This window comes from Aspergillus costaricaensis, assembly GCF_003184835.1.
Source record: "Aspergillus costaricaensis CBS 115574 unplaced genomic scaffold BO79scaffold_8, whole genome shotgun sequence".
In the NCBI taxonomy this organism is placed as follows: domain Eukaryota; kingdom Fungi; phylum Ascomycota; class Eurotiomycetes; order Eurotiales; family Aspergillaceae; genus Aspergillus; species Aspergillus costaricensis.
Window position 1 is genome coordinate 286,537 of NW_020291808.1, and position 26,255 is coordinate 312,791.

General features: G+C 48.7%; 8 protein-coding genes across 8 annotated transcripts; 5 read left to right on the forward strand and 3 right to left on the reverse strand.

The window, feature by feature from the left end:
- Nucleotides 1-353: 353 nt before the first annotated feature.
- BO79DRAFT_120903 (putative mitochondrial genome maintenance protein Mgm101) lies at nucleotides 354-940 on the forward strand (the record flags this gene model as incomplete). Its single annotated transcript, XM_025677944.1, has 2 exons — nucleotides 354-622; nucleotides 688-940. Coding segments are annotated over 2 exons (522 nt in total), but the record flags the coding sequence as incomplete, so codon positions are not given.
- A 157-nt stretch (nucleotides 941-1,097) lies between these two features.
- Nucleotides 1,098-4,345, reverse strand: BO79DRAFT_79102 (serine/threonine protein kinase). The gene is made up of 2 exons (XM_025689751.1): nucleotides 3,419-4,345; nucleotides 1,098-3,368 (listed from the first exon to the last, which is right to left on the reverse strand). The coding sequence occupies exons 1-2, from the start codon at nucleotides 4,115-4,117 to the stop codon at nucleotides 1,191-1,193; spliced, it is 2,877 nt and encodes a 958-aa protein (XP_025541962.1). The 5' UTR covers nucleotides 4,118-4,345; the 3' UTR covers nucleotides 1,098-1,190.
- Nucleotides 4,346-6,373: 2,028 nt separating this feature from the next.
- BO79DRAFT_280360 (kinase-like protein) lies at nucleotides 6,374-7,940 on the reverse strand (the record flags this gene model as incomplete). Its single annotated transcript, XM_025688053.1, has 3 exons — nucleotides 6,374-7,350; nucleotides 7,439-7,818; nucleotides 7,870-7,940. The coding sequence occupies 3 exons, from the start codon at nucleotides 7,938-7,940 to the stop codon at nucleotides 6,482-6,484; spliced, it is 1,320 nt and encodes a 439-aa protein (XP_025541963.1). The 3' UTR covers nucleotides 6,374-6,481.
- A 684-nt stretch (nucleotides 7,941-8,624) lies between these two features.
- Nucleotides 8,625-9,132, forward strand: BO79DRAFT_215495 (uncharacterized protein; the record flags this gene model as incomplete). The annotated part of the gene is made up of 2 exons (XM_025683272.1): nucleotides 8,625-8,647; nucleotides 8,817-9,132. The coding sequence occupies 2 exons, from the start codon at nucleotides 8,625-8,627 to the stop codon at nucleotides 9,130-9,132; spliced, it is 339 nt and encodes a 112-aa protein (XP_025541964.1).
- A 538-nt stretch (nucleotides 9,133-9,670) lies between these two features.
- On the forward strand, nucleotides 9,671-11,446 carry BO79DRAFT_226277 (cytochrome P450; the record flags this gene model as incomplete). Its single annotated transcript, XM_025683780.1, has 5 exons — nucleotides 9,671-9,869; nucleotides 9,934-10,808; nucleotides 10,874-11,017; nucleotides 11,049-11,215; nucleotides 11,272-11,446. 5 exons carry the CDS (start codon nucleotides 9,671-9,673, stop codon nucleotides 11,444-11,446), a joined length of 1,560 nt encoding a protein of 519 aa, XP_025541965.1.
- Nucleotides 11,447-12,547: 1,101 nt separating this feature from the next.
- On the forward strand, nucleotides 12,548-14,197 carry BO79DRAFT_280370 (o-methyltransferase; the record flags this gene model as incomplete). Its single annotated transcript, XM_025688054.1, has 5 exons — nucleotides 12,548-12,781; nucleotides 12,850-12,976; nucleotides 13,031-13,154; nucleotides 13,208-13,662; nucleotides 13,802-14,197. The coding sequence occupies 5 exons, from the start codon at nucleotides 12,548-12,550 to the stop codon at nucleotides 14,149-14,151; spliced, it is 1,290 nt and encodes a 429-aa protein (XP_025541966.1). The 3' UTR covers nucleotides 14,152-14,197.
- Nucleotides 14,198-15,279: 1,082 nt separating this feature from the next.
- On the forward strand, nucleotides 15,280-17,086 carry BO79DRAFT_244025 (fatty acid desaturase; the record flags this gene model as incomplete). The annotated part of the gene is made up of 2 exons (XM_025685340.1): nucleotides 15,280-15,467; nucleotides 15,522-17,086. The coding sequence occupies 2 exons, from the start codon at nucleotides 15,280-15,282 to the stop codon at nucleotides 16,951-16,953; spliced, it is 1,620 nt and encodes a 539-aa protein (XP_025541967.1). The 3' UTR covers nucleotides 16,954-17,086.
- A 7,131-nt stretch (nucleotides 17,087-24,217) lies between these two features.
- BO79DRAFT_280373 (5'-methylthioadenosine/S-adenosylhomocysteine nucleosidase family protein) lies at nucleotides 24,218-26,000 on the reverse strand (the record flags this gene model as incomplete). The annotated part of the gene is made up of 2 exons (XM_025688055.1): nucleotides 24,218-25,415; nucleotides 25,498-26,000. The coding sequence occupies 2 exons, from the start codon at nucleotides 25,998-26,000 to the stop codon at nucleotides 24,218-24,220; spliced, it is 1,701 nt and encodes a 566-aa protein (XP_025541968.1).
- Between the last annotated feature and the right edge of the window lie 255 nt (nucleotides 26,001-26,255).

Below are 26,255 nucleotides of genomic sequence, written 5' to 3' on the forward strand. Positions count from 1 at the left end.
ACGTGACACTATACAGCTCTGACTTCATTCTTCTTCCCGCTGCACCTTCCCACCACATCCCCAACCACAACACCTCCCCACAGCCCTCTACAATGTCCCTCCCACTTTTAACGCGCTCCCTGCGCGGTCCCCAACTCAGCAAAACCCTCCGCTACTCCCTCACCACCACAACCCGCTATCAATCCACCACCACCACCACCAACAACAACAACACCGCGAAACCCGCCACCACCTCCACAGCATCAACAACACCCAAGCCCACCACCACTACATCTACCTCTTCCTCCCCCTCCACAAAAACAACCCCCACCCTAAAAGACCTCCTCGACCACCCCCCATCCCCAGCAAACCCAACCGAAGACCGCATCGACTGGACGCGCTCCTTCCACGGGCTCAGCGCAACCCCCTTCCCGAAAGAATGCGCCGACATCCTCCTCGCCCCGACGGACCCCGAAGAAGTCGAAATCAAACCCGACGGCATTCTCTACCTCCCTGAGATCAAGTACCGACGGATACTGAATAAGGCGTTTGGACCCGGTGGATGGGGTCTTGTGCCGAGGAGTGAGAGTATTGTTACGCCGAAGATGGTGACTAGGGAGTATGCGCTTGTTTGTAATGGAAGGTATGTATTTTCCTATTTTTTTTATTACCTTGGGGATGCCCGACGCTGATTTGATAATGGGATAGGTTGGTTTCAGTGGCTCGCGGCGAACAGGATTACTTCTCCCCGGATGGAATCCCCACTGCTACAGAGGGATGTCGGTCGAATGCGTTGGTGCGGTGTTGTAAGGATCTAGGCATTGCGAGTGAGTTGTGGGATCCCAGGTGGATTCGCAAGTTCAAGGCGCAGTATACCCGCGAGGCGTTTGTGGAGCATGTGGTGAATAAACGGAAGACGAAGATTTGGGTCAGGAAGGATGATACTGTCGGGTATCCGTGGAAGGAGACCAAGTTTTAGTCTTCCTGTCTCTTTCATTCCATTCTCATTCTATTTCTATGTGGGGAGCAAGTCTCATTATGGAATACGTCATATTAAATTCTGTATAACAGGTCAATGTACGATATCATTGCGAATTACATGCTAATAGATCAGTCCACTCATAAAATACTAATAATACATCATATGCAACAATCTAAGTGGCCGTTTTTGCAAGGAAAAGAGGAAAGGAAGAAATCATCATCACTCATGGCTACTGGTTACCTGCTCCCTCGTACGGCCGTCGCGGCACATATCGTCCTGGCTCGGTTTCTGTTAGGTGTGTCGAATGGTGCTCCCGTCCGTCTGGCGCCTGCTGCTCGTGCATCGACGGAAGCTCGAACGGCTGGTTCGGGTCGTAGGGGTCCTCCGTTGGGTCGTAGTACTGTCCCGGGTAGTTGTAGTACTCGGGCGGCTGCTGAGGCGGTTGGGACATGGCGGCCCCCGCGAGAGGCTGGGGCACTGCGACCTGGGGCAGCGTGGGCTGCGCCTCCTGGCGATGACGGGGAGGGACTGGTTCAGAGAGCACCGGGACATCACCTCGAGGGGCAGCCACGGGCTGGGGCTCGGGTTCAGGCTCGACGTGCGAGGTGCGGCCCTCCTTGCGACGACCCGTCGATGGTTCGCGAGTCATCAGTCCGTAGGTCACGTTGAGTTGGCGCTCCTGTCCCGGGGATCCCACGGGTGTCTGGTAGTGGTCGACTTCGTGACCATCACGGGAGCCGTCCTGCGACCGGGCTGCGTGCTCTGCGGTGAGACCTTCACTGTAGGAGCTGGAGGCCCCCATGCCACGACGCTGCAGCGACTGAGGGGAGTTGCCGAGGTCGAAGCCAGTCGAGCGGGATTCAGTGTAGGAGACGCCAGCGGTGGTGTTAGCCCGACGCATGCCTTCGCTGGCGATGGAAACCTGGCGGACGGGGAGAGTTTGGTCTTCGTGTCCAGCATCTGACTTGTTGTCGTCCTTCTCGGTCTTGTCATCGTCGTCGTCGCTGGCGCCTGGGGCGCGAATAGGCACCTTGCGCACGGCGGAAATCAGCGCGCACATGAACTTCGAGCGACGGGCAGCACGGACGGCTTCGTTCGACCAGTTGGACTTGTGGCAGATCAGGACACTCAGCTCCATCTTGTCCATGTCGCCCAGACCAACTACATCAATGGTGACCTCTGGCTGGAAGTCGCGGCAGTTGTCCTTGTCGCGCACGAAGCTCTCCATCTCCTCCTGGAGAAGCTGGACGTTGGAAAAGGTGGTCTCAAAGCTAACGGGGACGGTGAGGCGCTCATGCATCGCATTGGCACGGGTGAAGTTGTCAATCCATAGGGTGTTGAGAACGACGTTCGGAACCTGCGTGATACGGTGATCGTTGACATTTCGGAACACGGTGAAGAGCAATGAGATGCGCTCAACAAAGTACGGCTTGTCGCTGATTTCCACACGGTCGCCCACATCAAAGGGATGCTTGACGAAGAGGAAGATACACGAACCCAGCACTTCCTGGGCGGTGGTCGAGAAGACGAAACTGAGAGAAAGCAGAGAAGTGGCACCCGCGGCGATAACAGTACCGAAGCCGCTTGTCACGAAAGAAACAAAGACCAAAATAGCGATGATACCCGCCACGGTCAGCAAAAGGTTGTCGAGAACGTGGATCGCCTGGTCAACATCGTGGAGACTGTTGTTCAGGGACTTTCTTAAGCGGCGGACTTCACCGATGGCCAAGATCATCTCTTCCAAGCTGATGTCCCCGTTGCCGTCGCGATCCAGCATGTGGAAACATTCCTCGGCTTCAGCCTCCATGCCAGCTCCCAGGACCTCACAAATATCGTCAAAGTACAAAGCATCGCGGCCTTCAATGACAAAAGACATCCAAATTCTCCGTGCGAGCGCTTCAGACGTCCGTCTGTGTTCCAGAGCCTGGGTGACGACGGACCGAGTGGAAGTGGGGTTGAAAACTTGCTTGCCAGTCAGTTCATGGGCCACGTCGCCAAAAGCCGCCGTGACTTTGTTGCCGAACTGGTGGACATTTTGGCCCACGCCCCGGATGATGCGCAGAGGCGCTGATGAGCTGCCAGAGCGGGTCTTGACGGCTGCGGAGCGGAGAATGGAGTCGGAAATGGCCGCGTCTTCCTCTTGGAATTCTTTGCAGTACATGGGGAACATGTGGCGCGAGGCGTCGAATAGCAGAGCCACCAGATACACATTGCGCTTCGATTCTTTGATGCGAGCATCAAATTGCTTGCGGTGGTAGCTGATCGAGATCAAATGAACCATGGTTTTCTCAGCCAGGAAAATCAAACTGCAGACGAAGAGGGCAAATAGGATGTTCTTGATGGACTTCTCCCAGGATTTGGTAGAGGTATCCCCCTTGGCTTGCTGATGGGGGTTTTGCGTCATGACCTGGAGGAAGTTAGTTGATGGCACGTATGATAGAATCAGACTAGACTTACAGGCAAAAAGGTGACCAAGCACACCACGCACCACAGCACGGTTGCAATTGGCATTTCCAGTTTGCGTAGAATGAGAGCATATTTGCGAGTTCCTGAACTCACAAACCCGATAAGGGTCTGAAAGATGTACGGCAAGAGTTTGGCCGCAAGTTTACACAACCACAGACTGATCCAGACGATCTCAATCCAGAACCAGAACCACGGCAGTGTAACTCCGCCGATAGTCGCGTCCTGCGCGACCGTTGCTCCCACGATAATTGGGATGGCGAGGAGAATTGCGAGCGGAGCGACGTAGATGAAGTAGCGAGTGAGAACAGAGTAATTGAGAATGGCCTGGTAGAAGCGGCCCATGCGAGTGACGGTGCCATCCTCGGGGTCTTCTAGGGAACGTCCGGTGCCTTCGTCGATGCGTCTGCGCATGCCGGGATTTGGCGCGACCAACCCTTCCTTCTCGCCGTCAATGCCTTTGTCATCGCCGGGTGGTTGATACGGATTCGGCGATCCTCCCACATTACTACTTGTCTTGCGAGCGCCGGTCTGATTCCGACTGGGAACCGGGTTCAAGGGGATGTCAATAGTGACGTCGTTGGGATTCATCATGTTGTCCGGGGCCATGTCGGGAAGCTGCTGGAAGCGATGAGCCGACAGCCGCTTCTCCGTGATACCAGGTCTGCCGGACATGAATTTTGAAAATGGCATTGGGAATGAATTAGGGAAAGAGACGGTCTAAAAAGTAAGGCCAGAAGCTGCCCTGCAGCTCCAATTAGCGAGCGATGTCGCAATTGGTCGGCTTAACTTCCAGGGACGTAAGATCGCTTTGCACAGTCCAGGCAGGATCTGACAATCACTGGGTGAATGAGTGTTGGAGTCCACTGGTTCGTGTGGAGAGCGGGTGGGTCGAGCGAAAGTAAAACCGCATGGACTGGACCAGGACTTGAGACGTTCGTTGGTGAATTAGAGCGGCAGCGAACGGACGTATATTTTTGTTAAAGGATCGGGAATAGGTGGAAAAGAGAAAGAGAAAAAAAAGAAACGAGACGGACAGGCATCGGAAAAGAAATGCGTAGAACGCTGTCAAGGGGGGGACAGGCCAAAGGCCCGATGAAGGAGAGAAACAACGACAAGCCAGGCGAAGGAATGTCAAAGACGCGAGTGTCAGAAAGCCAGAGGGAAAATCGAGGGGAGCAACCCACGCGAGCATGTTTCAGTCGGGCTGAAGTCACTGGCGTGCAATAATGGAGTCATCCTCTTTTTGGGGGCTGGCCTGGTTGGAATCCGCCGATCATTCCCCGGGCCCATAGTTGCTGTCGGACTGGCGACTGCTGGTGGTGCCTTTCTGTTCGTCGCGATGATATAATAGGCAAGACTAGTTATAGGTTCTCTAAGCCCTATCAGCGTACCTGAAGGCGATCGATCTGAATTCTGAAGGGGAGAGACAGCCCCCACTGGTGTGAAATTTAGTTCATGGCACTAGTACTTTTGAGTTGGGAAGTTGAATTGTGTGAAGTGAGTACGTAGAATCACTAGAATGATTACTAGTCAGGGTGGCGGTCACGTTACGAGGAACGTCACACAAGCCATATCGGCAAAGCCCTATTCGCCTTCTTTCGGCCAGTCTAGGGCATTGCTCTGCCCTTCTCCCTCTCTCCCTCCCTCTCTCTCCCTCTCCTTCCTCTCGCACTTTCCACGGCCCGCGACCGTTGGAACCAGTCAATCCTTTCAGGGGGTTCCAGCCAGTTTTCTTGTCTTCCTTTCAACTTGGCTAGTTATTTCCCTGGTTACAACTAAACCAGTTCCCTACATTTCATTCAGGCACAAAACTAACCAAAATATCGGGGTTGTGGTTCTGATTGTGTGGCTGACTCTAGTGCATTTACTTTGTAATAACTCGGTCGCTTACGATACCCCTTCAAGCATTATCTTTACTTTTTCCCTAACAGTGAACCTTGTAAGGTTGTTAGTTTGTAAGGCTGATTTGCCGTTTCAGTGCCACTTCTCGCCCCTGAAATCTGCTGCAATCAATCTCACTGAAACCATGTTATGCACACCTGTCAGCCCGTCAGACGGCTGCCCCTGAAACTAGTCGATATTGTGATTAGTGCGTGGGATTGGAGGCGTTAGATTCGGCCGCGTTGTATGGTATGATAAGATGTAGAGTCGGAATAGTACACTCTCGGCTCCACATTACTTGGACCACTACAACATTTTGTATAATGTATCGCATATTGCAGTAAAGACGGATGTTTGAAAGCACGCAGTGAAGATCTATCTGTGGGAGATCGGAGTTTTCACATCGGACAGCCCGTTGCAGTATCACGCATCCTTAACACTGGTACCGGAGCAAAGATGACAGGTCACTCCGTCGGCTGTTTCAGAGTGGCTTCTAGACCGTTTTAGTCCCTCGGCCAGCCCGTCTCAACCTCTCGCAGTTTTCCACTGTGGCCAGTCCATCAGAGCTGAGGGGCGACAAAATTAATTGGATTACTAGGCTGTGTTGCCGATTGCGTTTTCAACGTCCACAATCAAAGTTAAGACGAGTCTGTTCCTGAGTCTTGAACTTTTTTTTTTTTGAGAAGTTTAACTTTTTGCATGCTTCCATTGCCACCACAGTATAACTTCGAACCCCTGAGCGAAGGAAAATGGAGAGAATACATAGGCTGAGAATAACTGAAATCCTAATGAAATTAAGGTACTTATAATGGAACTGTCAGGAATATTGGATGAACATGATGCACTTAGAAATATATTAGATCTGAGTACAGATACCCACCCTGGTGGTGCTTTTCCGATAGGTATAGTACCATCATATTCTATGGACATCTTTCATCACAGCAGCCATCATTCGACCAATGACAGAGTTCGCGATCTTCATATTACCCTCAAGGGAGATGAAAATAATGGAAGGATATCTTTCTTGGCTGTTCACTACTCAGAGGTTTCGCAGACCATGAAATTGCGATTTTCAAGCTAGACCATATTAGACATTATAAAGAATCATCAAGTATATGAAGGCCAACGCCTCTTGCATGGAGTGTTACACCATTTGCTTCTGGTTGCTCAAGGTTAGGAATAGGTGCGCTCAAGAGCTACTGAGCTAGCTAGTACAACCAAAGAGGACCTTGAATCGGCCTTTTTGCAATGCGATACACCTCCTGTTTGCCGGCTATCACGGGCCCTCTTCACAGCTGGCAACCCCCAAGTCACCATCCAGTCTGAGCTCAGTACATCCGTCGCTGTTGCTCGCTTCTCAGGCCTCATTGCCAGCATTGAGCGAAGCATGCTTAGAATGGCCACCTGCTCCTCTTTATCGAAAGAAGACATATTATCCCTCTCTCGTGCGGCCTGTATGTACTTTTCGAACTCTTGCTCAAGAGATGGGTAGACAAACCGATCTTTCTTAGGCCTTCCGATCTCTTCAAAATACTCATGGCGCTTCTCCCATGTATTCCACCATTCAAGCGGAATATCTCCAATGATATCTACTTGTTGAGAGGCTATGCCATGTCGAGTGGCGAATGTTGCATCAAATAGCCCCCGCAGGCCAAATATGGAATACATAGCACATGCAAGACTCCAGATGTCCGAGGGAAATGAAAGAGGCTTGTCCGGTTCAAAGTAGGCTTCAGGCGGTATGACTGGAAGCGGCGAGGGACAGTCCTGCCCACGTCGCCGCTGCTCAGGGTCGGGAGGGGAGAAGCTCTCGCCAAAGTCGCTAAGGAGGAGCTGGGCCTCAAACGGCAGAATATCTTTTGCTCGCTTCCCTAACCAGGTTGGCATCGTCCCACAAGTAGGGACGCCCGGAGGAAGAGGCTGTCCATCGAGTCGCACAACTGGTTCCGTATAGGGCTCACCGAACTGCTCATAGAAGTCCTGGACTGAGAGCTTGTCAAGGCTAGTCGGTAGGTTCAACAGGATATTTCCGAGATGGATATCTGGAGTGTATCTTTAGCGGTGCTTTCATGACATAGCTCCTCCCTCATATACTTAAGAGGCATTCAGAACGATTATCTTCTCACTTACCTCCGTGAACGAAGCCTTGAGCATGAACAAATGCAACAGCCAGGGCCAGTTCAGCAGTTAAGACACGAGTCGTTTCTAATTGAAAGTAGCAACAGAATAATGCCGCGGATACACTGCTCTGAGCGGGTGCTGTGACAATGCATTGATGATGCCCGTTTGGGCCCTCAATCTGGAATTCGTCCAGGATGACGGGGATCAAGGGACGACCGTTAGGATGGACCAGGCAGCGATCCTTGAGCATACCTAATATCTTTGCTTCTTGAGTGGAAGCATCTCCGGTGCTAACCTTGACAGCCACATAGGCTGCCTTTTGCTCATCTCGTGAAAGCCAGATTGTAGAGAACGTCCCATGTCCCAGCTTGTCTATCACTTTGTAGCGACTATTCAGTACGTCTCCGACGTATATTGGATGATACTCTCCTATTTTGTACCTCTCTAGCCTTTCAACTTTCTCGATAGGCTGGTATTGGAAGTAAGGATTGTCGTCGGTGGTAGAAGTCATAACGGTTCTGACGGCCACATTCCGCCGTCGAGGCGGCTGTTGATGCCAACGGAAAATCGGGGGACATGAGGGAACAGTAATTCCTCGACAAGGATAGCGCAGGCTATTCCTCAAGAAACCAGATCGTTTCATAATGATATATATAGCTCGATATTTTGTCTAGCTGGAGAATCCTGATATTCAGGAGTTCGTTCGTGATGACGTTGGAGAGGAAGCATAATTCCGTCGCTATCAAATGTCATGTGACCTACGAGTGCTGACATGTATGACGGCCAATAATGAGTATTTACCGTACCTAAACACTCGAGCTGAAGCTTACAGCGTACGCTTGGTCCATGGCACTGTGCCTTAAACTACGCCTGGTTTCACGACCAGTACAAATGGCCTAAGAACTTAGGGAGCTAGCCTAGCCGGACTCGCTGCATAATCCAACGCTATGGCTTCGTCTCCGAAGAGTTGCTTGGGATGCAACAAAACTGTAGATGAGTAACCAGATGTGCTGTCATCATTGTCGTTGGTACGATCACCCCCGATTGGGAAGGTGCAAGGACGGTCTTGCTTGTAGCATAGGCAAGACTACCAAGCCAGATCACGAATATCAACAGGATGCAATTGTCCATACTTGGTGTTTATGAGATTCGTTGCATCTCTTTGTTTGACGAGACTCTACGCTCACCCACAAAAATGTCTACGATCAACATGGTGAGGTACTTCTTTTATAAAAACCACCTTCCCCGTGAGCAAGAGACGCTCCAGGCACTGGTAGCAGTGGCCTATAGAACTGCAAGGGACAGAAAGGTCTACCCAAAGGCCATTCTAATTCGGTATACCTATTTGTCTAGTTAATTCTGACCTATGTTTTTAATGATTATATAGATCTGTAGTCTATTCTATAACCAATATCAAAGGGCGCATTCAGAAAGACCCCCTGGGACCACATGTGACACTATGCTACAAAGACGAACGTCACTTGGCTAATGGAACTCATGTTGCATGTCATGGCTATGTGGAAGGGCCAAACAGCTTGAAGTATGTTAAATCTACGCATGTTGGAGAAAAGGTGGACACTTGGGTGAAAAAGAGCGGAGGGATTGTCTGGCCACCTGAGGAAGAGCTCGACGAAGCCCCTCAGATTGGATATGGACATTTTTGGGGGGAAAAAACCACTGATGGTGCAGGCGTTAGTACTTAGATTCACGGCCTTTTTGTCATGAAAGTGAAAAAGCTCTTTGTCGTACTACTAGTAGTGATGTACTTTTCAAATTCTCAGCTGTTCATTGGGCTCATGAAATATATCAGCCTTTCCTGGGACGGGTTAAGCCTGGCGGCCCGGTCCTGCATAGTCCTCTTGCAGCTCGCTGCCTAATCAAGACGAAAAGTGGACAGACAACGGGACAATCTTCCAGATGTGCCAATTAGCAAGAATACATCTGATCGTGGCTGGCTGTCCGAGCGCCTTCCCTCCGCCAGACGGGCGGAGAAGAGGAGTTGGACCCGCAACGGCGCCACAGATGGTTGGTACGCTAACATGGAGTTGCAGATGCTCTGCATTAGCGACTCAGGTTGTACCCCTCTGGCACGGCAGACTGATTCAATCAGTCGACAGAGTTTCCGGGGGTGCCCATCATTTATAGCCCTGCTCGATTCTGCTCTCAATTCTGTGTCCTGGGTGCAATTTTGTACTTTGACATCGACCCTAACCACCACTAACCCTCCCCTCAACCACCACCATGTTCGTATACGCATGGCTAGGCATAGCTCTTCTCACCTACCAAGCTTTACGCAGCGTATATAGGCTGTGTTTTCATCCACTTCGCAAAATTCCGGGCCCGAAGCTAGCAACTATCACCTACGGCTACGAGTTCTACTACAATGTTATCAAAGGTGGCAAGTTCGTGTGGGAAATCGAACGCATGCATAAGATATATGGTACGTTTTACTACTTTGTCCCAGCTATTCCACATCTTTCGCTCATGACCATCTCTTCAATCAGGCCCAATCATTCGCATCAACCCCGATGAAGTCCACATCAACGATCCGGATTACTTCGAGGAAATCTATACTTCCCGTGCTCGCCGGCGAGAGAAAGACCCTTTCCAAGTAGCCCAGTTTGACATCGACGGCGCAGCCTTTTCGAGCATTACACCTGAGATACATCGTCAACGACGCGCCCCTCTCGATAAATTCTTCTCAAAACAAGCCATCTCCAACATCGAGTATCTCATCCACGACAGCCTAGACAAGATCATCAAAGCCTACAAGGAGGCGTACCAGAGCAAAAGTGTAGTGAGCTTGGACACCGGGTTTGCAAGCTTGACTGCGGACATCATCCACCAGTATGCCTTCGGGTTCAACCCGGGTAACCTAGACGCGGAGGGATTCAACGAAAGCGTACGAGATGCCGCCAACGCGGTCTTGCAAAGTATGCACTTACTCAATTTCTTTCCCTTCATCAAAGTGGTTCTTGGCCTGCTGCCGCACGGTTTGCTGCGCCTTATCAGCGAGCCAGCAGTGAAATTAGCGAAGGAAAAAGAGGATTTGTATGCAAGAAGCGCGGCAGCGCTAGAGAGGAACCAGTCTCCCGTGAAGGAAGATGAAAAGGTCAGTAATAGCAAAGGCGCGATTCTGGATGCTATTGCTGGGCCTCGTATGCCAGCACATATGCGGACGCCTAAGCGACTCATGGAGGAGGGGCTTTCTCTGGCCATTGCGGGAACGGAAACCACAGCGCGAGCGCTCTCTGTCGGGACCTATCACTTGCTTACGAAAGAGGATGTCAGGCTCAAGTTGAAAGAGGAACTGAAGACCGTTATGCCTACACCTGATATGCGGGTCAGTCGCACGGAGCTGGAGAAGCTGCCTTATCTGGTGAGTACCATATTCATTTTCGAGTTCATCTATCAACAATAAATACTAAGCTTTGCGACATGTAGTCTGGTGTCATCAATGAATCCATGCGTCTTGCAACAGGCGTATCTTCCAGGATGACCAGAGTAGCTCCCACAGAAGCACTGGTTTACAAGGAACATGTCATTCCTCCTGGTGTACGTATCATCTTTCGCAATGCTGTTGATGCCGTCAGTCTGCTAAAAGCTTCTACACCATCAGAGTTTTTTCAGCTCATCCACCGTCTTCATCCTCATGAATTCGGACATTTTCCCCAATCCCCACGATTTCGATCCGGAACGCTGGATTCGAGCTGCTGAAAAGGGGGAGCGATTAGATCGGTATCTGGTGAACTTTTCCAAGGGTGCTCGGATTTGCCTTGGCATGCAGTAAGTTAACAAGTCTAGAGATGAGAGGATCAAATGGTCGCTAATGTAATATTTAGACTGGCTTATGCCGAACTTTTCATTGTTATTGCCGCACTTATGCGCCAATTTGAGATGGAGCTAGTCGACACTCCAAAGGAGACCATTGAATTCGCGCGAGACTTTGGGGCGCCGTATCCTGAGAAGGAAAACTTGTCCATCAAAGCGAGGATTACGGGGTTGGCTCAGGAGTAGGTAGACCCAACTAAGTTTAGGTTGAGTGTTTACTCAGCTCTTGGGAATAATGGTATCTACTTTCAGATAGTCTAGGCAGATAAAAGGGGGTAGCTACTAGTTGTCATGATGGATGTGATAGTTATGTCAGCTCTTGTTCATTCCAAGGTAACAAAAAATATACTACCTCTCCCATCAGCACATCTACTGCACGTGGATACCTCTGAATGTAAATCCCTGCCCGCTGGTTGCTATCAATCCATAGTACCGCCAGCGATACTAAGATTCAGTCACACAGGATAAAGTATTTTCAGTTACATCAATCACGATCTAGCACATGGCATTCCAATACTATACACAAGGAATAGTACCTTGCTTATCTGGATTACTGTCTGTTGTTGAGGGTGGTACACAGCTCTGCAAGGGGATCGTTGTCGGCTGAACATGGTAGGACGCGTTAGTTGGGATGCATTGCCTGTTGAGTGGAATTTCCGTAGCAGCACTAGGAGCTCCCTGCAGTTACTAAATCTATACAGCTATCAGGCCAAAAGAATATCGGATAATACAATTGGAAGGGCATTTTCTAACTATATGAGCGCGGTTGTACATGTCTTTCATGTTCAACAATGACAGCCATCGAATCAATAAAGTAAGGGGCTAGTGGATTTGAGATATGAGTGATCTGACTTTTCGGTTATGCAGGAGTCCAAAGGAAATGATGGACTCTAGTGAACTTGGTGTCTAGTATGCATAATTCGCGGATCTCTCACCATAATTGGAAAAGTGATAAATCAGAGACTGGACAGTGTTACACATATGCACAAGTAGATTCCATTGGTACAGACATCTGAACTCCCCATCACTGCTTGAAACATAATCATTGCATTGATAATACGCGTGGTGATTTCGTTGACCTGTGCATCACGTCATGTGCTCTCCACTTTCTAGCATGCCATCTAACCCCATAAAGAGGGGTCCAAACCCTTCTCATCAGTACGTTGGCGGCCATTGCCTAACAGTTTTTTAGGGACACCTATACCAATTAAGCCAACTACTTCTTGAAGCTCCGTATCTCCCCTTTGCTTTTACGTTTCCGTACCTCCTCGACAGATAAAAACAGACATGAGTGTGCACCAGGACGACCAGGCGATTGACAGCGACGAAATCGACCGCATCGCCATTACCCCAAATGCCCCCGACCAGGTACCACGTCTGATCTCAGAGATTAACACACATGGTCAGGCCTTTATGTCAGGACATTCAAGTGTGCGAGCTCAATTGGCAGACGCTGCGGAGTCGCTGTTGGCCGTACTCGAAACACCACGAGAAACGATCCATCGGCAGAACTTTCGGAACGTAAGTTCTTCTCGGTATTATCCGTGAAGGATAGAGAAGAGAGAAACAATTACTCACTATCTTAGTAGCCCACTGGATGGGCTGCCATCAATATTGCCATCGACCTGGGCATATTTCGCCTGCTAGTTGCGACCAAGCGGCCCATGTCGATCCTGGAATTGGCCAGTGCCACCGGAGCGGACCCTGTCCTGCTGGGTACGTGGATATAGCTTTTAGCTTTCCTCTTAATTAGAAGTAACTCTCCTACAGGGCGTATTATGAGGCATCTGGGGGCTATCAATGCCGTCATTGAAACGAAAGGCGGCGAATACACTACTAATGGGTTTTCCTTCACACTCGCCCACAGGAAATATTCTGACTCGGTCCTCGCAGTGTTAGTCCTCTTCAATTGCATGATACTGTAGTAATGCATACTAATATAGATAGCGCGGGCTCCATGTACCCCTCGATCAATGGTTTACCTGAGTTCTTTCGCCAGAATGGCTACCAAAATCCATCCGACGGCCGTCACTGTCCCCTTCAAATGGTCTATCGCACGACCGACTCCTTTTTTGAATACCTCGCTCATAACCCAGTCATTAGCGCGCAATTCAACACTCTCATGGGAGTCCACCACCGGGGCCGTGCCAGCTGGATGGACCCAGGATTCTACCCGGTCGATCAACTCATGTCTCCATCTCCGATAGGTGAGCATGACGTGCTTCTGGTCGACGTTGGCGGTGGAAGAGGCCACGACCTCAGCGAGTTGCGTGCCAAGTGGCCGAACCTCCCCGGGAGGTTGATTCTTCAAGATCAGCCTGCGGTCCTGGCTGAGGCTACCAATCTACATCCGTCAATCGAACCCATGAGCCATGACTTTTTCACCGAGCAGCCAATCAAGGGTATGTCCCACCATTTTTCATAGCTTATTGTATCTCCATTGAACTTTTTATCCTTCTTTTTCTTATTTCTTTTTCTTTCCCTATTCTGCCATCTCGTATAGCTGACCGAAGCTGACTGGGGCTGACTGCGGATATCCAGGAGCTCGCGCCTATTTCCTCCACTGCATCCTGCACGATTGGCCGGACAAAGACTGCCATCGGATTCTCGAACCCCTCAGAGCCGCCATGATCCCAGGGGTCAGTAGACTTCTAATCAACGATTACGTTATGCCTGACCAGGGTGCGCACTGGCAGGCAACATCGCTGGACATTAACATAATGTCGGTCTTAGCGAGTTTAGAGCGGACGGAATCGCAGTGGCGGCAATTGTTGACCGAGGCGGGGTTTCGCGTTGTTAATGTATGGACTGTGGATCGGTGGTCGGAGAGTTTGATTGAGTGTGAGGTGGAGACTTCTTCGGCGAGTGAAACTGTCAAACACAGACTTTAGGAATCTGCGTTCGTTTTCAATTTGTTTGTGGTTTCATGTTCACATTGTCCCATCGAGTCTTATTATGTGATGGTGGTGATGTTATCCTGAACCTAATCAATCTCTCTAGTCATAGACTTCAAGCTTATAGGTATGACGTAGTTAAAGGAGTTATCTTGAGGATCATCCAAAGCAAGGGGGTCCATGTTAGTAAGGGATAAGGGAATGGTGACATCGTGAGCAGCTGTAGTCGGCCATTGTTGGAATGGTTGAGATAGTCAATGCCGATCCTTACCAAAATCATAATCGAGCGATCTTGTCAGGATCAGCCGGCATGTCGCTGAGATCAGTAGATCTGTGGGCTGCTTGAAGGAACTCTAGTACTCTGTATATAACATGCTTTGAACGACCGGCCTTTTTTATCACTTACTCTCACATATGGAGCTGTTTGGGCAAGTTAGTGGCTAACCTGTCGGTCTATATACTATCAAGTGATTAGGGGCTCAGAGTTATCTGCCTGTCATAAATACGATTATTTTTTATCATGGGCAGCCTTCAGCATAGTTTCAAAATAGCCAAGTTATATCCGCGGAACAACGGTATAGTAGTATGAATGACAACTCTCGTGAAAACCAGTATAGACTGTATAACAACAGTATTCGATCATCAAAGTGTCAATCAGATCTTGTAATGGACTCCTGTATAATGTCTTGCGGCGTAAAAGTCAGTCATAGCGCAGGGGAACTCGGCATAACGGATATAGCGAATTGGCCCTAAGTACCTGACTGATTATAAAGATCAGCAAATTTACAGGTAAGCTAAACCATCTTATCCCACTTAATACAGAGTAGTGCACGAAGGATCTGAAAAGCTCCTAAAATCAGAGATCAGATGCGAGTAACACCTTGAGAAGAGGCGGAAATCGTCTGACCCCCTGGGAATAAGATCTGACACTTGCGGGATCCTACTCCACCACGCGTCTTCTGCCTCCCGAATCCCGAGCCGCACTGTCCCATAAACCCACCCGTTTACTTATTGCACCCAATCGCCAGAGTTGCTGCCTACCGTTGGGAGGTTTCTGCCTACAGCTGGGAGGGTTACCCCTGCTTACCAGTGGCACAGACTTCATTCCACGCAGAACCCAGCAAAATGGCACTGCCCCGGAAAGACCAGGTTCTCTCGTCCCGAGAAATCGAGGGCTTAATTGCTGCAGGACAGTCGATCGTCATTGTTAATCAGAAAGTGCTACGTGTCGATTCATGGATCCCATACCATCCCGGGGGTCACAAAACCATCCAACACATGGTCGGCAAGGACGCCACCGATGAATTCACCGTGTATGCACACGATCAATGATGTAGGGATGTAGCTCAAACTAACTTGTGGGGCAGATTCCACTCAGAGGAGACCATCAAAATGGCCGATCGGTACCAGATCGGCCGGGTAGAGGGACGATGGCGGAATTTTGTGCCTCCCATCCAGGGTGGGCAGTTCAGACCGTATCTGGACGACAAGGCACCTTCAGACACCAAGCAAAATGCTCCTAATCCTTCTGTCATGGGCCACAATGAGCCAACTGACAATGGAGATGGCCGCCTCAGTCCAGTTAATCAAGCAGCGACCGAGCTCAACACCAAAGAAGCAATGACCTTCCTAGACAGCCAAACTAAGGAAGAAATTAGCCTCACCCTAACCCGCTACCCATCCCTCGACGAAGCGACCCAAGACGACATCATCAAAAGGTACCAACATCTCCATGACCAAATCCAAGCCGAAGGCCTCTACAACTGCAACTACATGGCCTACGCGAAAGAATTCGCACGCTGCTCACTGGTCTTCACCACCATGCTCCTCTTCCTCCATTATGGCTGGTACTGCACCAGCGCCATCTTCCTCGGCTTCTTCTGGTCTCAACTCGTCTTTTCCGCCCACGACGCCGCCCACATCGCCATCACTCACAACTTCACCATCGACAGCCTCATCGGCATGATCATTGCTGCCCCCATCGGCGGCCTCTCCCTGGGCTGGTGGAAACGCACCCACAATGTCCACCACATCGTAACCAACGCCCCCGAACACGACCCAGACAACCAACACCTCCCCTTCTTCGCTGTCAACCACCGCTTCCTGGGAAACCTCTTCTCCAGCTACCACGAGCGCCTCATGCCCTACACAAGGGCAGCCAGCCGACTCGTTCCCTACCAAGCCTACCTCTACTACCCCGTCCTTATGTTCGGCCGCTTCAACCTCTACGTTCAGTCCTGGATCTTCCTCATCCAAGGCCAAGGTCCCCGTAAAGGCCCAGCCTGGTGGCACCGTCACTTCGAAATCGTCGGCAACCTTCTCTTCTGGCTCTGGTTCGGCTACGGCCTCGTATACCACTCCATCCCAACAGCCTGGGACCGATTCCTCTTCGTCATGATAAGCCACATGGTCACCATGCCGCTGCACGTGCAATTCACTCTCTCTCACTTCGCCATGTCAACGATGGACCTCGGGCCCAGTGAATCCTTCGCCCAGCGCATGCTCCGCACAACCATGGACATCGATTGTCCTGAGTGGTTGGATTTCATCCACGGCGGGCTGCAGTTCCAGGCAATTCATCATCTGTTCCCTCGGGTACCAAGACATAATCTGCGGAGGACGCAGAAGCTCGTTCTGGAGTTTTGTCGGGATGTGGGCATCCCTTATGCGCTGTATGGGTTCGTAGATGGTAATCAGAAGGTTGTGGGCAGTTTGGCGGAGGTTAGCCGTCAGGCTGCAATCTTGGCAAAGTGCCAGAGGACGATAGCAGAACGGGGGGATTTGTTGTATGGGAGGTGAGGTGAGGTAAGATGAGATAAGGTGAGATGAGATGAGGTGAGGTGAGGTGAGGTGAGGTGAGGTAAGGTGAGGTGAAGTGAGGTGAAGTGAGGTGAAGTGAGGTGAAGTGAAGTGAAGTGAAGTGAAGTGAGGTGAGGTGAGGTGAGGTGAGATAAGGTGTGCGTGGACAGACTGTCTAGGGTGTGGAGATTATAGAATAGAATTCGGTTGTATGTCACAGTTTACCCGAGCAGACTAGAAAAATGGATTGTTGTTTACGGTGAAAAATCCGAGGCTACCAGGTACACTATACAAGGATTCCGCTCCCTCGCTCGGCCCTAACGCCGAGTCCGAGGGGGTTTCCAGATCACGCGGGTGTCGCGTCTAGCAGCCTGCCTCCGAACGGACAAAACCAGGCACACTAAGTAGACGGAGGCAGCCTTAAGACGATTGAAACGTAGAGAAGAAGGCCCACTGGCATCCGATTAATCAAATCATCAAACCCCAACCAGCAATGAACGCAGCATAATCCATGAATGAGCACACGACACGAAAAAATACCCCCCATCATCATGATCATGATCATGATCATCACCCCATACGGAAACGATTCGATCATCGCCACCAACCTATCCCAATTTTTCCAGACAAAATAATCAAATTGATAAACAGATAAAGTGATAGTCAAAACCTAAAGTGCCACAGGACAAGTCCAATTCGCAATCAAACTACCACTACTACCACTACTACCACTACTACCACTATCTATTAACTAGATAGGTGAACTATCATACGACCAGAAGAAAACTTAGCAATTTAACTAGAAGAAGCTAGGTTTGAAATGGCGGCAAAATTAATGCCTAGATACTGTTTTGGAGGGTGAGGATTATTTCGTCAATCAGCTTGAACCTGTTTCGGATGGAGAGGAAAGATAGGTTAAACAAGAATAGTTTAAGGTAATTTATGGTGGAGAAGTATGTACAGAACAATAATATCATTGTGTCCTGATTTAGGGAGGGTCTGGGGGCGGTGTGGACAGTCTAGAAAGTCCAGCAAAGGGGAGAAATTAAATGAAGAGGCGATGGAAAAAGTACGGAAATGAAGATTAGCTGTCTGAATCCGCGATTATCCTGAAAGGATTTCAAGCGAAAAGCTTATAGGGTGGGACTTTAGCTAGATGAAGGAAGGAACACAAATCCGGGATATCCTCCCGAATAGAACAAAAGCACAGATTTTGGATACCCTCCCGAATAGGAAATAACAATCTACCAATGTCATTTGCTTAGGTGGGGGGCTGGGGGTAAGAGAAGACTTTCCGAAGTAATTTAGGTAGACCAGGGAAAGTTCAAATTGGATTCAATTGGATCTAGGAAGACCTAGACAGAAATGATAGGATCGAGTAGGAATCGATAAAATTGCACAGGAGTCGATAGAAATGAGCAATGACATAACCTACAGGTCCAATTCACTATCACGGGACATCTAAGAAAGGCAGATGAGTAGATCCAAAATCCTTGATGGCAGGACCCGTCCGATAGGAGGTACATCCAGTTTACACCTGAAGTAGACTAACAATTCAGAAGAGTACAAAATCTAATAACATGGATGTAAATGAATGCGATCCTCGCTCCCTGTCAGACATGAACTAGATCCGACGCGTTGGACTAATGATCGCACGCACGGTTACCGCTGAGCAAAACAAGGCCCTGTGGAACCGGACAGTAGCAAACCTCTCCGACCGACCTGTCGATCAGCAAAAGCGAAGAGGGTGTGCTGAAACAGTTAATCCTCCGGTACCGTTGCCAGGCGACTCGGTCGCGCAATAAGTTAACCTTTCGACTACTGCAAGCAAGGCCCAGGCCAATCATAGTCAGGGGTTTTGTTGGTTGGCACAGAAGGAGCAATGATGTTTTGAGGCTGTAGCACTTCCTACAAGGATCAATTCCTGAATGAACACAATCCGACACGTTGATCTGCTAAAAAAGAAATTATGGGACCGACAGAATCTTCATTCTTGGCAAAGCTGGGAGGTAAGCTAACTCAAGAAACGTTCATTGCTCAGGAACAATCTCGTGCCACAGCTGATTGACGGGCCATTCCGTCCAAGCTAAATCCGACCCCAGTACACCTTCGACGGATCCAGCTTTTCCCACACACTCCCTCTGGTGCTCCAGTGATCTGCAGTCATTCGCACTCAAGGTCAAAATATGAACTGGATCGTAGATGCGTACTTTTGTTGTTCTAGCAGGCTGTTTTGCTTCCGGGTGTCGCTCAGCATTGTCTAGGCATAGCTTTGAACTTATGCCCTACTTCTTTACTTTTTCCAATTTTTTTATTCTTGTGGATTCGCAATAATGTTATTGTTTACTTCTTCTTGTTCTTCTTTCCACTCAAGAATTGGAATAAATTTTAAAAAAAGCAAAAATGCTTCGAAAGCTCTTTTGAATAAAGACTAATTGGCTACTGACTACTTGCCCAAATAACAATAATAACAAGAATCGGAAAGAAAAGACAAGGACAATGGGTCTGCATAGTTTATTGCACATCCGGGGTTTTGCCGCACGCACGACGGCGGAACTCGCATCCTGATGCGCTCTGCAGTAACACCGTACTAGGATTATCTCGAGAGACCTGGAAGGGGTTCCCCCTACTCACTTCCTCATTGAGACCTCTGCAGATGACTTTTTAAAGGCATTGATCAATTTCCTTTTTTCTAGTTATGCATATGTCTAAAGCAGCCACCGAGATATTTGTACGTAACTAGCGTAGGCAGACTGAATGATTCAATGACGCCTTTCGTCTCCTATCTTTGGCTTTGAGGCGGTACTGATATGTAATATACGAAAATATTACATGAACCTGACTCACAGGCTAGTATTATTCATCAATGAGGCGGAGCGTTTCCCATAGCGGCATCTCCTAGAAAACTTTGCAGCCGCCAGCCTTGCGGTGATAGGTAGATACGGAGTAGTGCCGAAGCTTCCCGACGTCCCAACTGGACCGTAGCTCCATATCTTTCCAGAACCACATACGCAGTACCTGCTACCATTTTGCACAGACCTGGATGCGAAACAGCCGAAGACAGGTCGGCATCTCTTGTTCCGGGGGTCGTGGCGAAAATGCCTTACGATAGACTAAAAGCCGCGTAAACTTTTAGAGTGACCATTGGCAGAGCCATTCATGTAGATAGAATTGTCATTTTAGAACCGGTCTTCCCAAGTACAGATAACCCTCAAGGCTTTTTGATCTTGGTGAATCAATATAGGTAACATAAGAGTTCTACGTAACATCAGGAGTTGTCTCCTTCACTAGATAGAAGAATGGAAACTGGAGCGACCGTAACTCATTAGCGGAAAGGGAATAAGACCCCCCTCCATGCTGATAAAAGCTATTAAGGCTTAATAGATATAGCAGAGGGTTTTAGTGCCTCCGAAAAGTCATCAATCTCATTGCCGCGAGGTATCAGCATGCCAATCCCGGCGGCGCTTTGGGCACGAGGCAGGGTGGGACCAAGCCAACTGAGCCCAGTGTTCGGTCTGGCGGTATACTCTGTGCCTGAGCTAGCTCGTCCTCAGAGATCATCAGTTCTGGTGCGAGACACACGCACGGGCGCTAAGTGTGTCATCCCGACATGTACCATATGTACCATGTAAGAAAAAGAAATGCATGAGCTGTAGGGTTGTGGAGATTGCCCACCTCCAACCCACCGTCTGCGCATGCCTATCAAGCCCTCTAGACCAGATATCGGATTCGGGTTACGCATAATGGGGAGACTTAGCTGTATTCCGGGGCCATGACTCTTTCCATCGGGCTAGAATTATACACCTCATGACCTATGCGAAAGTTATATAAAGGGCCAATGTCCATCAATGACTGCTCCCTTCCATCATCAAGATCATTCATCGTCCCATCATGATGATGAGTTCTCTCGCATTTCGTGTTTCTCTCACGTTCTCCGTACACACCTCGCCAAACCGGTCTGCGCGATCAAGTGAAGAACCTGGCAACTTTACGACCATGTTCTTGACTATGATCATCTTTGCCGATCCGATGAGAAGAATTCAACCACGGATCAGTGTTCTTTATCGACTTCACAGAGGTAGATATTCCTTCCCAACTTTTAAGCCACTGGGGGTTGACATGATGCAAGGACCTCATCGGGGTGGCTATCCTGACATCATGGATGAGGATGTTCGAGAGTAGATATACATGAGTGAGTGAGCCCGACCGATACAATGTAGGCAAACTTCATAGTGATGCCCCAGTGTCTTAGTTCTGCACCCACGGCCATGATATGTTATCGGGGCCGCCACTATCTGGACTGGTCTCAATGGGGCTTCTGTGTTTGTCGATATTTTGGCCACTCTGATATGTGTTGAAGCGATGTATGGATACGCCTTGGTTAGCGGGTTGTTGTATACTTTCAGAGAAACGCCACTCAAAATCAACAGCGCACATGTATATTAGTATTTTTGTTTTCGTGATGGATCTCAAGAGATATTAAAGATAGGGCTAGCGAGTAAATAGAATAGTTGTAGACGGTCAGTGGGACATTGTTTATCCTATGGAATACATGAGAAGCTGAAAATTAGACTGGAAACATTACTATTGTTGACCATTGATCTTTTACTAATCGATACTAGATATAGAGCACTTGCTCAACACGATAACTAACTAGAGGTTTAGGCCTGTCTTGAACTCGTTCATGCAGTGCTTACTATACAGCTCTACTCGGAGGCATGTGTAATCTACTCACTTCTACCATTGACCTCCGTTGTTGCTCTTGCTATTTCACTCATTTTACTGGTTTAAAGTGTAAATGAACCTTGAATATTTCCTCTTACTTTATTACGTACGCCTATTTTGCGGCAGTGTTCTACATATAGTGTTCTTGGATTAGGAATGATTGGTTATAAGAAGAAAGGACGAGGTCCTCTACTATTAGTAGATGCTAGCTATACTATACGTATGGTAAAATTATGCAGAACAGGAAGGTGCATAGGAATCGTGTGACGTATTTTCCCCCCTATATTACCCTCTATTGCCTCCTGTTACCCCATATTACCTCCTATTACCTGCTATTACCCTCTATTACCCCCTATTACCCTCTATTGCCTCCTATTACCCCATATTACCTCCTATTACCTGCTATTACCCCCTATTACCCCATATTACCCTTGTTTCCCTTGTTTCCCTTGTTTCCCTTCCGACATGCTCTATTGCACCTACTTCACCTACTTTTCTTCTTTTTCTCTATTTTCTCTGTTCCCCTTATTGATTACTTCGATTATTTTACTCATCACATACACGTATTGTACTTTTATTACCACAACTTTCTATTACGAAATGCCGTCCCTCTTGAACTCTGAACGGATGATTTGATACAACAAACACGGTTGAGTGCTGCGATTTGCGAATCGGCAACTGACCAAATAATTTGTCTGAGATCAACAACCACTCGTATCCCCCATAAAGTCGTAACACCGATTTTGACTACTTAATTGACAAGGCTTCAAGCACGAGGCCACTTTCACACACCGCCCCAATTTCAGCCTCATCAGCGACCATCCAATCAACCACAGCTGGCTATCCAAATAATAATGAAAACAATCAATTGTGATTCTCTTATACGCCAATAGATAGTAAATGGCCTGCTATGGGAGCTACCAGATTAAGGCTCACCTAATTATACACAAGAATACACGACGGCCAGCGGCGATATTATCTGGAGATATAGCGGACCTCTAACAATTATTTGGATTATCTGTATTGTTACTACAGACCAATGCTGCTATGGCTGTGCTAATGTTATGGTTTTCATGATAGTTTGGGCTTCTGTCCCTTCACGACCATACTCAACAACTAGTGATATAATTCTGGAGGTTTGAGTGGAGTACCAAGTAGTATTGAATCGAAATTTTCTTGACAGTCTTTCAGCTACTATTTTGCTATCATTAGTAACGTAGGCTTAGTGCTTAGGATTAAAATCTTTTGTTCAAGTCGGACCCCCAACTACTACACCGGAAAGATACGCATCAATGATACTGGTTTTAATTTACACTACCAAGCATCAAGATAAAAATTAGAATAGAATAAAATAAAGAGCATTCAATAATGTGTCAAAAAGCAAAATACATACAACAGAAGGGATTCGCTGGTGGTCACCCACCCAACTACTAACCTCCCGGCGTGTGGCTTGAGTACGGCTGAGCGGACGGGAAGCCCTATTTTCCACACCCTGTGGTCGTATGTACTGGAAATAACATCTTTTTGACCTATTAGTATTACTAGGACTAACATCGTATGACTGAAGGAATAATAGGAACAATTATCTGTTGTGTTGAGAGAAGATAGAAGAGAAAGAAGGGGTTCATCTCCACCTACGATATTGTTCACGGCCATAAACTATCAATAACGGAAGGCGCGTAATAGAAGGAACTTAGGAACGCCATTCTCGTATCCTTTTACTCCGTCACTGTATTTGCACCCGCCGCTTGCGGTCTTTTATGTTCGGTGACTGCTGTCTGATGCCTTTCATGCGATCTATATCGCGTCGTCCACTCTAAATTTAGTACTGCCTTATCGCGGTATGGCGCCGTCCGCTTCTTGTCTCCGCGTAACCTTTTCACCAACGGAATCACCAACGGGTTTAGCCATCCGTAATCATTATTCCGTTGCTCTTTGGCTGTCTACGATACTCTGTACGACCTGCTCCCAGGTATCTGGGACTAGTGACTTCCGCCAACACCGTCATGGGGTCTTCTCTTATCCTCTCTTCCGAAGATATAAGTGAAACGCCATTTCCCAGACTGAATAACACGCTTTATTCCAAGGCATAGGGGAAAGGGAAGCGGGTGTAGGGGAATAGACGAAGTTAAAGGTACGGGCGCTGTCCCTAAGAGAACAATGCGAAAAGAGACAATTCCAATAGTGTATGCGGGATGGGCTAGTGATCACCTATCCAACTATAACCTACTGGCGACTGGCTTATGGCCTATATGCGTAAACTAGGCTGTCAGAAACAAAACTAGTACTTATATGTGACTATCACGTCTTTAGTAGAGCGACCTCTCCGAGTGCTCGACCCCGTAATTAAGAGTTCTGCTGAGAGCGACCCTAAACCAGCCCAATTTGGGGGACGACCTCTTGGAACTTGAGTGTAAATCAAGCTGTTATATTAAATAATACACGATGCCCAATACACCAACCAGAATAATATGAAATCTAACGGGGCTAATGAGATAAAATACATCATTATCCTTCCACCTTCGGTATTTTTGTCTCGTCAGCACAGCCTCCCAGTTGGAACCCAACTTTCTAAAAAGGCCTTCATACAAGCAGCGGCAGTGCCGGCAGCATAGGGTTGCCAAGCCTTAGTCTTATGCGAATCTGCATAGTCGCTCACACCCTTGATAATCACATGTGGTATGTTGTCGGAGATACCTGCACCCTCCATCTCAAATGCGATAATCCCCTCTTTTGTTGCGATATTGTCGCGACGCATGCCACTTCTCATCAGTGTATCGCCAGATGCAATGGCACCAAAGTGGACATGAGGCTTGGGACTGGGTTGTTCCAGTCGCCGACGCGAGACAACAATGTTGGACTCCGGTTTATATAACACGTCCTGTCCAGCGCCCGGATAGTGGTAATCTCCATTGAACTGAGGGTGACTTTGAAGAAAGCGAAGATGGGCACACATAGCATGATGAAGTGACGCAAGACCGCGGCGACTTTTCAATTTCGCCAGGTGTGCACGTATCTCAGGACTAGGTCTGCCAAGCGAGTCGAGGAGGGTGTTCCTGCGGACAAACTGGTCTGGGTACTGTCTCCCAAAGTCGTACTGGATGATGCCATCACCGATGATCACATCGCCCAGTATAATCTCCTGGTCAGTATTCATGAACGGAAGAGCTCCGCAGACGCCTACTACGAGGGCCAGTTTCAGGTTTGGAAAGCTCACTCGGCAGTGAGCGGCAACAGCCGCGGCTGTTGCTTTTCCCATACCAGGCATGTGCACGAGCACGACGTTGTGCCGGCCAATCGCACCGCATGAATATGCGTTAGGGTCACAGGGGTGTTTGCCATATGCGGGCCCATTGTCATCCCAGTAATGGTCAAAGAGAGCATGGACTGCGTCTTGCTCGACTGTCAGAGCACAGATGATAGCAATTTCGAAGTCACTCCGTGAGGTGGGACGCGGAGGTGACAAACTGCCTAGCGTAGCAGCTTCATGGCCGAGCTCAAATTGATCTAAACCTCCATGGGCTGGATATTGCCGCGCTTCTGTCATACGCGATTCTAACTGGGTTCTCGGGGCTGACATCGTATCGAAGTCTGGGATAGCGCGGGAATGAGGACCAGGGGCGAACTGAATGTTTTCGAGACCCCTATTCGGCGAATATCCTGCCTGGACCAAGCCAGTATGATGAATAGCATCATTTCGGTATCGTATGAAATCGTCTGTGAGGTGCTCCTGCCATCTATAAAGAGAATATGTAAGCATAAAGGTCATATAAAGCAATCGCTTTCGCAAGAGACTCCAGAGACTTCAAAGAGACATACTGCTGGTGCATTCCGGCATGTTCATTGGTGATCCGAACGGGAGCCTGACTTCGATCCCTAATGACTGGGCGTTGAAAATCACGATCGCCTATATTTTGCCAGTGGATTGGTTGTTTGGGTAGTTGGGTAGACGGGGGCAGCGGAGAAGATTGGCCAGTGTGCCAAAGAGCAGCTGCCGTGTTGTTTGGCACGTAGCTGAGACCAGCATTTGAGATGTAGTACTGCCTGCCAGTCGGTGTGCTATAGGCACCCGCTGCCGGAGAAGGGACATCCAAGATGGTGTTTCCCCTGACATTTGCTGTACGATAGTGTGGTGCAACACAGTTATGCAACAGCTGTGCTGATATGGATTCGGGTAGCAGAACTCCATTCAGGTCCCTATGAAGATTCGGCGGTATGTTGACGAATGGCTGTTCCCGGCGCTCAAGTAGAGTAATGGGAGGGTTCCCGTGGTAATAGGCGTAATAATTGTCTCGTACCGTGTTGGTCGTGGACCATGGCATGGTGAAAGAGCTACCACGGAAAGAGAAAGTTTCAAAGTGATAGGGGGAAGAGCAATCTAGAAAAGAGTCAGAAATTGGAACGGTGTGTGTCTTTCGGTCAGATGTATACATGGCTTGGGAGGTGAGATTTATTATATGTTCTCGATACATGGTGAGCCCAAACGTCGTCTGCGCACTGATGGGTGGGCTTAAAAATCCAATCAAAGTGAACATTTGGGAATGGACAAATCAGCACATCAATTGAAGTCTCTATAA